The 15,568-nt window shown below is 37.0% G+C and overlaps 1 protein-coding gene across 1 annotated transcript; it reads left to right on the forward strand.

Moving 5' to 3' along the window:
* Positions 1-3,405: 3,405 nt before the first annotated feature.
* On the forward strand, positions 3,406-10,569 carry LOC139739688 (G-protein coupled receptor GRL101-like). The gene is made up of 2 exons (XM_071650298.1): positions 3,406-3,452; positions 9,495-10,569. The coding sequence occupies exons 1-2, from the start codon at positions 3,406-3,408 to the stop codon at positions 10,567-10,569; spliced, it is 1,122 nt and encodes a 373-aa protein (XP_071506399.1).
* The last annotated feature ends 4,999 nt before the right edge of the window (positions 10,570-15,568 follow it).

A 15,568-nucleotide genomic window follows, 5' to 3' on the forward strand; every position in this document is an offset into this window, starting at 1 on the left:
GTACTTAATAACACCTTTTAAATGATATATTGGTCACTACATGTGTAAATAGAGGTACATTTTTGAAGTTATGGTCAAAAGAAGCAAACATTTTCTCATTGTTTTCTTTATTTTTCTTGACATTTTATCGCAAATATCTCCATTTGGCAAATATGGACTTATCGGTTTTTGCGAACAAACTCTTCATATATATATATATATATATATATATATATATATATATATTTATATACACATATATTCATTTATATATATGTAATATTATATCGACGCAAAAAAAAAATGCTATACGTTATCCACATAACATAACAGCTGAATTCTCTATCACCTCTCGAAAGGATTCTTAGAAACAACAGTATAAGCGCCATTGAAGGAAGTACATTTCGTGGTCTCGACACCCTTTTCTACTTGTAAGTAAAGATAGCATAGTATAGTTGTGTCATATTTACACTGAACATGGATCTTGGAACATTGTTTTGTTTTTTTGTTTCTTATGACTGATCATTTGCTCAGGTAATCCGCAATGACGTTGCTTTTACTTTTTTCCCTATTCGTACTTAATAATTACTATTATCGTCCTTATAAAAGACCCTAAATAAGTTGGATTCTTTAGAATTATCGCCTTGGCACTAACTTTAACACACACACCAACACACACACCCAAACACACACACGACAAATTATGTCCGTGATATAATTAATGTCAATTTAAATCTCTGTAATACCATTACACATCGGCCTGTAGAAAAGATTGAGAAACAACTAATTTGTTTATAAAGTAAAAAAGGCATCCTACATTCGAAATGTCATTTCTTTTTCTCTGATTTGTGACCATTGGTTTTCTATCAACAACAAAAAATCCAATGAACTCTTAAAGGTACTTTGTTCAGTCTTGTACATCAGCACAAGTTAAGTGAGTCTTTGCTAAAATCTGTATCTATGCATCAAGAAATTAATCACCAATGAATGATGTTTGGATTCAACTGCAAATATTGGCAGCATAGTCAGAATTTGACAAGGTTGGTTCAAATTCTGGAAGCAAGATGAATGCCACTGTCTCTCCCATCCTTGAATGATTTATACTAACTCGCAGTCCTTCTATCAAACATTTTAGAACAAAAATCAACCTTCCGAATTTTTGACTGTGTGTTGAATATAAAACAATAATTCCACAATCAGTGATCAGTCATGGGTCATGTTTCCCTATAAGGCAAGTCAAGGACTTGCTTATTGCCAAACAATTACACTTACACTCATCAAGAGTCACCGTTGCTGACACTCCATAATCATCCCCACATGCATGATGCGATGGAAGTAACATTTATCCTTGTTATCATTATTATTGTTATTAATTTTGTTGGTGTCAGTGCGGTAAACACAGATTTTGATTCGACATGTAGACAATATATATATATATGTATATATTTATTTCATTTCACCCAAAAAACTAATTTCACAGTCACTTCGTCAATTATCTCATGCCAACAACATTTTTTTCAGATATGACATGTAAGTGATTTGTATTGGATAGTTCCATATGAAGAGTTTGTTCGCAAAAATCGATAAATCCATTTTTTTGATAATTTTGAAGTACGGTATCTGTCATAAAGTACAAAATAATACCTTTTAAATGATACATTGGTTACTACATATAAAGGTACATTTTTGAAGATATGGTCAAAAGAAGCAAACATTTTCTTATTATTTTCATTATTTTTCTTGACTTTTAATCGCAAATATCTCCATTTAGCAAATCAATTATGGACTTATCGGTTGTTGCGAACAAACTCTTCATATGATGTCCACTGCGTGATTTCCTATTTTTATCACTTTAGGGATCTCTCGCACAACAACCTCCGCATTGTTGGCAGCCGTTCGTTTGAAGTCCTGGACACCTTAACAGAGTTGTAAGTACAGTTTCAACAATTGGATCTTAATTACGATATCAATGGTTGAAACAGGGACGAGTCCCAAGTAAATAATGTAAACACAAACAGAATAGTGCTGTAATTGATGTCCGCGTGGACTAGATTTTAACATGTTGCTTATTGATTTGAATTCTGTAGGATTCATTCGTATTCACTTAAAATGCTATGATTCTTAATCTTAAAACCACCTGCAACGACGCAGAGAATATGTCCAACCCAATGACATTCATTGGGCTGCATTCATAAGTGAAATGTCCGTTGTATGTTTTTCGCTCTTGATTCTGCAACAGAGATTTAAGTCACAATGATATCGTCGAAATAAAGCCGAACGCATTTGCTGGTTTGGAACATTTGGTGACATTGTAAGTATGCTGAAACACAATGTTATTGTTTTTGAGTTTTTCTTACCTGGTAGAGTAATCTCTTCTCTATCTTTAATGTCAAAATTTGGCAAATTATAAGAAAACCGAAATCGAAATATCAACATTTTTCTGGACCATATTTTTCGGATATGCGCTGCTTTCATTCTTATTTTCACTCGTACTTCTGCACAACACGCCTATTTTAAAGTGACCCTACTTTTTAAATCCTCTCTTCTCCCTTTTCTGTGAAACTGCATCGCTAACTCTTTCTTATTTCAATCATTATTGAATGGGATAGGATGGTCTAATCCTAACAATTTATGCATAATTTTAAGAGCTTACATCTTGCTCTTTAAAATTATGTAGACATGCGAAAATTTATTTTGGCCTATTTTTTAGTGGTTTTGAGCCGGGCGGTCACATTAATATACGCATATCGTATTCTGGTTCTGAGAGCCAGAACGGCACTATCGCAATTCACGGGTTTATTTAGTTATTGGTGTCACGTTGTAAAGCTCGATCTCCTCTACATCATGGTGTCAATATCACAGAGTATAGAAGCTAGCGCTTTAAGAGGGCGTACTCTCGCGATTTCGCACGCAAACGGGTGAAGTACGCCATGGAGCCCCACATGGAGTCCAATGGCGGCCTTTTTAGTAATAATAACGCGAGCCTTCTTAACACGTGAGCCTATGGAGCGAACTGTGCCTTCCTTTCATTTTCTTCATTTTAAGGAGGCACACAGCGGTAGAATTGTGTTTCAGACCTCAAAATGTCATAAAAAGTATATTTTCTGTCGATACGTAAAAAAAAAAAAAAATGAAGTAATGTCATTATTTTTCAATCTGTAGTCCCTCAAAGTTTGTGTTTGAGCTGACAAACGCCGTCTATCTCTTTCTCTCTCCCTCCCGAAACAGTTTGGGCAACTTTAGCTCAAACTTGGTTAGACTGCAGATTGGAAAATAAATGACATTTCTTCAAATGCATTTCAGGATTAGACAGGAATGATACTTCTGTACGACAAAACGAGATCCTAAGTTCATCTCATCTGATACGACACTAATTATGATCACGCAATGTACGCCCTCTATCGGTCTGTTACCCTTAATGGCGCAATGGCGTCCGTATTTCGCCAAAGAGCGTACTACGCGAAATCGCGGGAGTAAGCCCTCTTAGCGCTAGCTTGTATACTCTTTTATCAATATTGAAGGCACATGGTCCCGGTGGTTTTATAGTCGAATGCGTATGCGGGCGTACGCATTCCTATAGAGACCTACGCTATCGACTCCTCTTTAGCGCTTACGCCTTGACCCATTTCCCCCGAGTCCGAAGAAGTCTGATCCAGTGTATATAGTCAGTGGCTTGATCACAGTTCGGCTCATGATTCGGCTGACGCAGCTTGAGCATTTTTTTTTTTTTTTTGGTGACGTCATACTTAGAAGCACATATGCACGCACCCTGTCATTACTACACGCTGCGTGATGCGCAGAGAAGACAGCGAAGACAACGTTACCTAGCAACACCTACGCGTTTTACTCTTGATGACAGCTCAAACTCGGCAATCAATGCTAACGGTGATCGACAGTATCAGTGCCGTATGTTAAGAGAGTCTGGCCAACTCGGTTTTCGGCTTGTGTGTTTTGAAGCCTGTGATTGGTCAAAAGCTGGTCCCGTGATCTACAGGCGCCATGTCGTTACCAAAGTCAATCACGCGGGCGTGAGCAGAGTTCATACGCAGTGCCCATTGTTGAACATGCGCAGCTACGCGTTAATATTGCTTGCCTTTGGGACATCCCCAATATCAGTCGAGGTGCAGTGTCCTTGCCGTTGTCTATTTCATTGAAGTATACGAAAGATATTTTGATATCTTACTGCGATAAACTGAAAATTCGTCATGCCTTTCCTTCGCAGCATGGCGCTGCGCTATAACCAACCTGGCTCAAGTGTAATGATGCACCGCTTTCTGACAAATCCAAAACGAAGGAGAGAAGTGGGAAATTAGAGTGTGACGGGAAAACTATATGATTTTTTTCTTTCCTTTGATTCCTCGCGGTGTCTTTCAAATTATCCAAGTTTTGATTCACATTAAGATTGTATGTCACCGCTATAACGTACAAAGTGTCGCCTGAGGCATTTGTCTGTCCTACATTCGTAATCAATTTTGTTGAAACCGTTGGCCATGAAACTTGACATGATTGTGTGTATGTGGGAGTGGACGAAGTTTGTTTTTTTAGCATATAACATTTGTGTAAACATGCTCAAAGTGAACGGTCAAAATCATAATGGTTAAAATCTTAAAATACTGCCATTTCCCCCATATCTGTATACAATTTTTGAATGTGAGTACATGTATTTCCAGACGAAACTTACTGCCCGACGGTGATTCTCTTGTATTTTTTTTTTTGGGGGGGGGGGGGGCGGTGGGGGTCATGGGAGGTAGCAAAGGTCAAGGATCGATGTCAGGTAAAATGTTGAAATTCTCCTATCTATTGTTGAAATATTATTACCCAGTTCATCCATACCTTGGAGACTATACCCAATGCACAAACTTAAAACCAAACGCGGTATTTGCATGCCACCATTACTACACAATGACGCATAGGGACAGATTTTGGCCATGATGGTCAAAGGTCAAGTGAAAATACTAAAATGACAGTAATTTCCGCAAATTTGTAAAATAACCGCTTAAAGTATTGTCATGCAACTTACGAGTAAAAAAAAAAAAAAGCTCAAATTCCTTAATGCTTCTCTTTTAAATAAAACTCATCCATTTACACCTAGTTCAAGGAAAGTAAACACTCAATGTTGTGAAAAAAAATTCCTGCCAATAATATGTGAAACTGTCGTGTAACATTGTCTAGGCGTACTCTACATCTGCTAAGAACAATGTAATATGGCGGAGGTATACCGGTCGCCATTTGGACATTTTCATTTTTTAAAACTCATTTCATATCCATTCAATAGTCCTGATCATAGTTTATCTCTGGTACGGATGTCACTGAGGATACCCCTCATGATTATTTTGTTATTCAGGTACTTGTGCTTGTTCAATTGTTCAATTACAGGTTGTTTTTTTTTATAATTATTTTCAAACAATTTGAGATCATTTTACATACCATTATAATTATGCACTTGCCGATGACGTTTCATGTTGTATATACATTGTACATAGGTGTATTCCTCTTGAATTAGGGCCTACTTATACTAGTAGGCCTTCATGTCAGTTTATGGTACTAAATAGGATGGTAATTGATGGTTATTTATGTGCGAAACAGTAAAACTGTGAAATTCGTCTATCGCCTGTCCTGTGCACAGTACAGCTAGAATTACATACATTGTATCATTTTGTTACACAATATTCTTGTTCCCTTGACAACTTGCTAAACATACAATATAGCATAGGGTCCTTATACAGTCTAATGAAAGTTTACGATACGACAAACTGGGAATTCTTCTTTTATTTATACAGCAATAATTTATCATATTTATATTCAGGAATTATGTCCTTTAAACAGCTTCCCTATTGTTTATATACCTGTGTGCTTGTGTCTATTTGAATGTGTAAAAATGATTGATTGTTGGCTTTGTTCAACATGGATGGAATGAATGAATGTCCCTCCCCCAACCTACACCCCCTTCTCTCTCTCTCTCTCTCTCTCTCTCTCTAAAAAAAGTCAAGCAACACAGTGCCTTGCGCCTTTGGGACGCCTGCGCTAACCCCAAAGCGCACATGCTAAAACTATAAGCGCACTGTACGCTGGGTAACGACATGGCGTTCGATTTATGAGTTGGCCAGACTCTCTTAATATACGGCACTGGGCAGTATCATTCAACAGCGCCCTCTTACCCACCGGGACTATGCGCCTTTAAATCATTTTCATTTTCAGTGAAATGTAGAATATCAAAACCACAATAGCGCTAATTCAAACGATATTTGGAAGAATGCTTACAAATCTACCCACTTTTGAACAAATAAACATTTTATTCCACACACACACACACACAAAATGATTGCTTCGTTTTTATTTACGCTCAAATCTTGGAACGCCATACGTCCTTCTGGTTCTCAGCTGACGATATTTATATCATTTACATACAAACAACCGGTATGAGACCTCGCTATAACTGTAAGTAGGCGTATATTTGCATTTATCTCCTGTATTCGTTTCACCTTGCACTGATTGTTGTTCAAACACGACTTATTCCGCGGCATTCGATGTAGTCGGCAATCACACTGTGCAACATCTTGTGACCACGTCACGTGTTGTCACCACTTACAATTTCAATATCTCTATTGTTGTTCCTAGGGATCTCTCACACAACAAAATTGCAAGCATAAGCGGTGGAGTATTCCACGATTTGATGAGCCTCTACGCCTTGTAAGTACAATGAGATTATGTCCCGAGACTTTGTGCGATGTGTAGAATTCATTATGACTATAGTAAAACCGTGATGAAGATTGAATCATGTTAGTATATCATGGCAATAAGGTTACTACTGCTTACTCTGTTTATAACACTTCTTGCCAAATGACAAGCAATTGTATTAGAAAGGATTTAAACAGATGCCCAGTGTCACGCAGTACTCTATTTTGGCGTGACGTTCTGAAATGATTACATTTCTGTTCTATTCTATATATTTATTGTCGTCTTTATTTTGAATTTTACGTTATGGACAGAAGTAATAGAGTGGAATTGCTTTGATGACCCGTTATTTTTATGTTCATTTTCACGCAGGAACCTGTCAACGAACGCAGTCGAGTTTCTTCAGTCGCGCACTTTCTCAAGTCAGACAATACTAAAGTACCTGTAAGAGACGACACAATAATCCTTACCATTGACAGCAATGACATGAATGATGCTACTGTACATGTTATTGTTTGCTGCTATGTAGTTAATTTGTATTATAATCATTGTCACGTAAAAGATATACACGTCTGTCTCAATTACGAAATATGACACTAGAGATTACTACAACAACTACAAAAAAGTGGAATGCAAAGACGTATCGTAATTATATTCCAAAGCTAAGACTACAGATCTTGTCAGACCGCATACCATTCCTGTTAGACAACACTTTATTAGTAAGTTTTGTGCATATTATTTTAATCTGAATTAGTTTGACATCAACTTGTTTCGCGTGGCTGGTGATGAAACAAGGAATGTCTATTAGCTGGCCAACACGGGACTGATGACTTGGAGTCTTGTTTGAAGGGCTAGGCAATGAGAATTTTAAGAGCCTTGGCTAAGGGCATAAACGCTGCAGTCAGGGGACTCGAACCAGGGACCTTGTCATATGATCGGTCTCATTCAGTGAGCCACAAGAGGGCGTCACCTAGCATGTGTGCTTTGAGTGCCGATTAATACAGAAAACACTATACTACTGAACACAGTGTCCAGTTTAACTGGCACAGAAATAATTGAGTTACACACTCATGTTTTAGATGGTTTAACATATATTTTTTTAAGGTAACTTACCATGCATGTTAAGGTTTTTTCTGTCTTTCGAAGTTATGAATTGATAGAATACACATGAAAACAAAAATAATCGATTGTTATATACTTTGAATTCATTATATTATTTGTGGAGACAATCAAATCTCGATGTAACTCCTTCTTTTTGAAGACATATGTTTCGGGTTTTTTTTTTTTTTTTTTTTTTTTTTTCACAGAGCATTGGACAATAATCCAATAACATACATTGAACCAGATGCATTCATCAACCTCACTGAACTGGAATATATGTAAGTAGAATAAAAGACAAATGTTCTGCCACTTAAGGCCTAAGTTTGTTTGCTTGTTTGTTTGTTTGTTTGGTTTTTTTTTGGGGGGTGCAACTATTCGACGAGTGATTTAGGTGAATTTGGGTGGATTTGTAACCCTGCCTTGACAGCGTGTCTTAAATATTAAAAAAAAAGTGTAATCAAGATCTAGTTAAGACCCTTACTTTTTCTTTCATTTCAAGAAGGCAAAAGGGAAAATCAAGAGAAAACAAACACAAAACAAATCTGCCTGTAGTGCGGGAATTACAAAACATTTCACAATATTTGTCCTCTCGTATAATAAGAGAGTGTCCTCTTTGAAGTAATATAGATGAATATTGCAATAATCAATGTTCTTCCTTTTTATCTTTTCTCTCCTGTAAGGTTCCTAACAAATGTTAAACTGCACATTATTGACAGCAACACAGTGACACCACTTAAGTCTTTGACAGCTGTGTAAGTATGCTGCATTTGTTGTTGTTGTTGTTGTTTTTGTTTCGTTCTAAACGCTGGTTGGAGATCTTTGAATGGAAATTGCCCCCTCTCATCGAAATTAATATTGAGTAATGATACTTTACACGGATAGTTGCAACAATATCTATGATAATATTATAGATAATAATTAGCGATAAAAATAATGATAATTTGTAAATTTAGTGGGTGCTGAACTAGTATACAGACATATTACTGAAGTTTGAGAAACATCGACAATCTACTTAAAAGTTTCAAAGTTTATTATCAAACCCAATTTCCGTCATCATTTATTGGGTATAAGGCTACAATAATGTGTGACGTCACAGAAGGGGAACAATATAAAGAAGATATAAAGAGATTTCAACCAATTTTCATACGTTTTAATGAAAGTACACATTCCCTCATCTAATTACTGACACATGTTAATGATAATATTTTCCCCCTGCATTCTTTAATAGAGAAGCAACTCAAGCGTTAGTGTTCTTTCATTAAGATAGAAATATCAAAACATGTTGAATTCTCTTTATATTCTAATCAGAACATTAAACACTGTCAAAACGCTTCTTAGAAGTCGCATTCTTTCATACGTGTTTGAATCTTTCATCTTTTGTTGTGGGTTACGATTAAGAATCTTATCTAGTAATGCCTAAAGGGATTTGTGATGCAGAGTTACATGTCGCTAAAGAGTTGGGGAGAAAGTAAAGAGCGCTGCCACAGAATGGATGAGTCTGGTGTTTGTTTGTTTAATTGTAGGTTTGCTTGTGTGTGTGTGTGTGTTTGTGTGTGTGTGTGTGTGTGTGTGTGTATGTGATTGTGTGTGTCTGGAGTAATGAAGCTATAGGTGTTATATTTCTCTATCTGCTCTGTTGCCTTTATACACGTTCAGAACATGTCTGCATTTGTTTGTTGATTCGTGCATTAATATGGCAATCAATGATACCAATTGATTTGCATTATTACTCATAATAGATCGACTTCCGATACTCGTCTCTGCTGCCTTGTGGCAAATAGCACGGACTGCACTTCGACCGTCCCAACGAATCCTCTTGACACCTGCGGCAGTCTGTTTCCGAGTGACGTATTAAGGGTGTTCGGATGGCTAATGGGATTGACTGCCCTCATCGGCAACTGCGCAGTACTGTACCTACGTCTCTATCACGAACAGGAAAGCATGGTCCAGAATCGACTGATCGCAAGCCTTGCCTTGGCTGATTGTATCATGGCCGTGTATATGTTGATCATAACTTCAGCAGATCTGCATTTTAGATCAGATTATTTCCTGAATGCGCCGTTGTGGCGAAATTCAGGTCTCTGCCGTTTTGCAGGGTTTCTGGCATTTCTCTCAAGTGAGGCATCAGTGATAAGTTTGACGCTGATAACTCTAGATAGGTTCGTATGTATTGTGTTCCCGTTCGGTGGTTGGAAAATTACTACCAAGTGGTGTAGAATTATGCTCTGCATTACTTGGCTCTCTGTTTTTGTGATTTCTCTTCCCACTTTGATTGATAACTCGAAAATACCGGATTTCTATGGACAATCAGACGTATGCATAGGCCTTCCTTTGCACTTGAAATCTGGTGAAACGGGTGTCTTAGTTACAACCAAAGAAACCGAATGGAGTAGGGATTTTACGGTCACATTCGAGCCACTTAGCAGCAAGAAACGTCCCCCATGGCTATACTCAATCGTTGTATTTATTTGCATGAACTTGTTGTCGTTCATCTTTATAGCAGTTTGTTATATCGTCATGTTCGTTAAAGTGAGGCGGTCAAGCAAAGCGACCACAAACACCGCCTCTCGGACACGTGAAATCAAAGTGGCTCGCAGAATGGCGATTCTGATCGGAACTGATTTTGTCTGCTGGATGCCCATCATTTTAATGGGTATCTTGACTCAGACAAACTCACTCGAAATACCGACATCCCTCTATGCCTGGAGTGTCATTTTCATTCTACCTATCAACTCTTCTTTGAATCCGATGCTATATACGTTTATGTATCACTTTGATAAAGATAAGAAATCTTCCAGAAGTAGTAGCTCCTGAAAGTGTTTTTGTTTTTGTTTTTCTCTCATGAGTATGAGTATATAAGGCGGCAAAAAAAAGTATGAAAATTTTATGTTCATACATCTTCGCATGCATACATATGTACATATGTAAGCCTATTCACATGTGTACAACCACGTAACAATAGCAACACTAATAATAATGATGATAATCTCTATAATTGTTCGCGAAAACCAATAAGTCCACATTTGCCAAATGGAGATATTTGCGATTAAAGGTCAAGAAAAATAAAGAGAATAATAAGAAAATATATTGCTTCTTTAGCCCATAACTTCAAAAATTTACCTTTATATGTAGTGACCAATATATCATTTAAGAGGCATTATTTTGTACTTTATGACAGAGATCGTACTTCAAAATCTTTAAAAGTGTAATTATCGGTGTTTGCGAACAAACTCTTCATATTATTGTATGATCTCAACAAGCAGATATGACCAATTATTGGAACCTGTGACAAGGTTGGCTCGGATCGGATGTATAAGCCAGTTCACAGTTAGCTCATGGGCACATTGGTTCAAATGACCTTTCTTTTTTCTCAGTTGGTTAGGCACTACACTCATTTTTGAAACGGTAGAATGCATAAGCTTGCCCGCCGTAATGGAATTTGTGTTCAAACACAGTATAAACTTTCGTTTAGACAAGTTGACGAGAATAGTCCGTCAGCTAACCCTTAACTAGTCTAGCGGGCGGCGATTTTTTTTTTTTCCGTAACCCTAACGCGTCGAAATTGCCCATTGTGTCACTTGAGCAAAGACTATCAGTGTACAAGTTAGTTTTTGTACGCATGTGCGTGGACTCCGCAGTTAGGCGTTGAGTTCGTACTGTTACACAGTATACAGAGTACCATTGGCATGGTCGTCTGCTAACCACAGAATCAGACTACAATGTGAGAATGGGACGTCATCCTTCAAGCAGAAACATAACGACGGGTTTGTGTGTATGGGTATGTGTATGCGCGTGTGTGAGTGTTTGTGTGTGTGTGTTTGTGTGTGTGTGTTTCCACTTCATATGTCATCGCCATCGCGTTCGGCTTCGGTGGTATTTCTGTAGTTTTGTTCGCCGTCTGCTGACACTTTTCCTGTGTCTCGCGAGACTTGCATTTAATACTACTAGGATGCATGCAAACTCGACGTCGTCATCACTATCTTTCAAAAAGTAAATTGGAAATCTAATTGAAGCTTGGAATAAATCATAATCAAAGTATTATATATACGTAGCGACACGTAGCGGTATTTAGGTTAGTGAAGCAACCTTCTTCGTCAAATTTGTAATCTGCTATTTCCATGCAGATTAACGTCTGTATATCTGTTCATTTTAATCATGTTTGTATTCCCATATACACTATAATCTTGTATGTCTTTTGTGTCATGTGTAATCGTTAGTATTGTATTCACTGGTTTGTTATTATTCTTATTCATACTCTTTGTTTGCTACTCTCATACCCGGAGAGCGGAGGTCGAAAGTGTCAATAAAATTCACAAAATTCACAAATATGTAGATCTGCAGCGATTGCTATTGTTAACATTGATCATATTTATTAAGCCCCACAAAATCATATTCGAAGAGGGCATTTGGTCTTGGGTAACATGGATGAACTCCTAGGTTAATTTGGGTTTATCCTCCAACTTCACAATGATTCAGAAAGGCGTAGTATAGGCTCCTTTTTAGTTCAGGTTCATATATCAACGTATATGATTACATTCTCATGCAATAACATCCATGATGAAGATGGGGGAGGGAAGAGAAACTGCGGGAGGCGGGGGGAGCTAGTAATCATCGATTTTGATCGATGAAATCTCTCTATAAATATTTTAATTTAATCAGCTTTAAAAAGGCATTTTGGATCGGCATTTAAAAATCAAAAGATGCATAGGCTATTTCCATCAAATTCAATTCATTTTCCCCGTCCACATGTGCAAAATTGCTCTAATATCACGGTTTGAATGGCTCTATCAATTTTTTTTTGATGTTCACTTTATCATTGCCAACCCTATAGTCCTTCTCATCACTTACCATCGTCACCTCTACCATCACGACCATCATTGAAGGAAATCAAAACCCGAAAAGAAATGTGGATTGAGTGAAAGGAGCAACATTAGTAGAACACATCAGTGAAAGTTTAAGGAAAATCGGGCAATCGATGCAAAAGGTATGAATTTTTAAAGTTTGGATGTTGGAACCACTGGATGCATGACATCATGTGCGGGCAACAACATAAAGAAAACCAAAGAAAACAAATATGTTTTCACTTTTCTTGAGTAATGGAAGAGCATTTGAAACCACTTTCAGAAAGTATAGGGGGAATGATTACTGCCCTTAACATAAATTATGTCAGTATCAATTAAGTTGATGGAATGTATAATTTTATCGATTTTTTTTTTTTTTGATGGAATTTTCTTCATATTTTCTTTGCATTGTTGCCCATCATGGTCTCTGGTAGTCTCTTTATTCAGTGATTACAACACAAAAAATATATAAACGAAAAACTTTGCATCGATTGTCCGATATTTCCTCAAACTTTCACTGATGTGCCAATGTTGCTGCGTTCACTCAATCCATATTGGTCTTTGGGTTTTGGTTTCCTTTAATATCAACCAATCATCACTACCATCATTGCTTTTATTCGGATTACCATGCACGACCATAAACATCATTACTATCATTTCAGAACTGGATATCATCTTATCATCATCACCACGATTATCACTCGTATTGCCATCGTATACATATCACCACAAGCAATAGCTTCCACCACTATCAATACTTTTTTCCATGTCATCAATCCATCAACAACTTCACGAAATCTCTTTCAAGGTTATCAGCATCATCATCATTATCATAAGTCTAAATAAGCATTGCGACTTGCAATATATCCATAGTCGATCCCTCCCTCCATTGCCCACATGGCCTAGCACCCGTAATTGAAATGATGAAGAGAAACGATTAAATAGTAAAACACTGATTTGTTTGTTTGTTTGTTTGTTTGTTTGTAAGAACACTAGCTGCATTCACACGTACAAAATAGCTGGTTACCGCGCGCGCTCCAAAATAACTCGAGAGTTCTTGTTATACTCGCAACTTTTTATAAACTTCATGATCGATATATTACAGAAACAAACACCGGGCTTTAACTGGTATCAGATTCCCAGGTGGGTTCATGACTTTAAATGTGTATAAACCATTTGCTGTCGACTGACACCCAATAAAAAAAGGAAGCCATGCGTGATTTGTTGTCTCGAAGTCGTGCAGTATCGTACACATAGAGCTGTGATAGTAGTTTACCAGTATATGAAGTTTATCAATATCAGCATAGCCATATGTTTACTATCTATTTATGTGAGAGAGAAAAAAAAATCAAACCTACAGCTCCGTTTCTCAAGTACAACACATTTGTAGAAGAGATTTGAAACGATCGTTTTATAATGTGTTATTTGGCACAAAATAATTTCACTTATTTTTAATAATATTAATCGATAACCAAATTAAAATCAATTTGCCCGATATTCAGCCAAATTTAATATCTTTTCATTAAGTTGGAGCAACGAGCATTAGTTCAGAGTCACAGAGGCTACTTTCGAGTTTTTATGAAATACATTCATAGGAAACTGATAGTTATAAGTTTGAACCATGATAGCACCCAAAATGTCATGGTTACAGTTCGTTATTGAGAAGGTTCGTTATTCAGAAGGTTCTTTATTCCGTAGGTTCGTTATTCCAAAGATTCGTTATTCGAAGTTCTTTGTTCCGAAGGTTCGTTATTCATAAGTTTCGTTTTCCAAAGGTTCGTTATTCCGAAGGTTCGTTATGGACCCTATTTCATTGTCGGATCAATGAACCTTCGGAATAACGAACCCTATTTCATTTTCGAATAAACGAACCTTCGGAATAACTAACCTGAGGAATAACGCCACAAATGTTCGGATTAACATACCCTTTTTGATTTCCGAATTAACGAACTTTCGGATTAACGAATATCCAAGACACACAAATTCCCTGTACTTAGAGGTTTGTTAACCCTAAATTCAAGAAAGGTTCGTTAATTCGAACATTTAAGTGACGTTATTCCGAAGGTTCGTTAGTCCGAAAATAAAATAGGGTTTCTATTCCAAAGGCTCGTTTATAGGGTTCGTTATTCCGAAGGTTCGTTAATCCAAAAGTCAAACAGGGTTCTGGAATGGGTCATAAGACTTTTTTTGTTCAAAAGTTATCTGGATGTCTATAACGTACAAACGTTTTTCGGTCGGTCCTTAACGAATAAGAAAGGTTTCTTGTTATTTTAACGTTTAAAAAAAAAGTTTTTATAACATCCAATTGAAACGTTTTGAATACGTCGAAAATCTTCCAGAAAAATGATGTTCTGAAAACGTTTTGACAAAACGTCCAAATAACGAACTTGGAACGTTTCAAGAACGTTTAGAAACGTCCAAATGTCAGCTAGGACCCAGATTTGTATCATGGTTGTACTTTGAGGTACTCACATGCGCTTTATCAGACCTTAACCGCCCACGATCTAAAAATGACGTCAAAATCACGTCCATTTTCCTTGTTTACATAGTTTTCGTGAAAAAGGCGTCTTTCAGACGTCTTCCTTTTTTTTTCTTTTCCAATATACATCAAAAAGGCATGAATTAACGTGTAGATGACGTGCTCGTGACGTTATTCTGACGTAAATCTTGTCTTTAGAATTGTGATTTACACGTCATTTAGACGAATCTAATGACCACCAATGACATCTTTGGGACAACTTCCATTTGAGCAAAAATACGACATAATTTATATTGACGTCAGTTTGAAAAATACGACATATTCACGTCAGTTTGAAACGATTATGATGTCAAGTATCTGTGTTTATTTCCGTCTATAAGACTTTAAATTAGTAATCTACGTGTACGTCTCTACAACGTCTTCGTATAACCAACCAGGCGTCAGAAGGACGTCACAAATATGACGTCTTTTAGATATGGGTTAAAACAACAAT

This window comes from Diadema antillarum, unplaced genomic scaffold (genome assembly GCF_040938485.1).
Source record: "Diadema antillarum isolate AM-2024a unplaced genomic scaffold, OU_Dant_1.0 seq00000810_RagTag, whole genome shotgun sequence".
In the NCBI taxonomy this organism is placed as follows: domain Eukaryota; kingdom Metazoa; phylum Echinodermata; class Echinoidea; order Diadematoida; family Diadematidae; genus Diadema; species Diadema antillarum.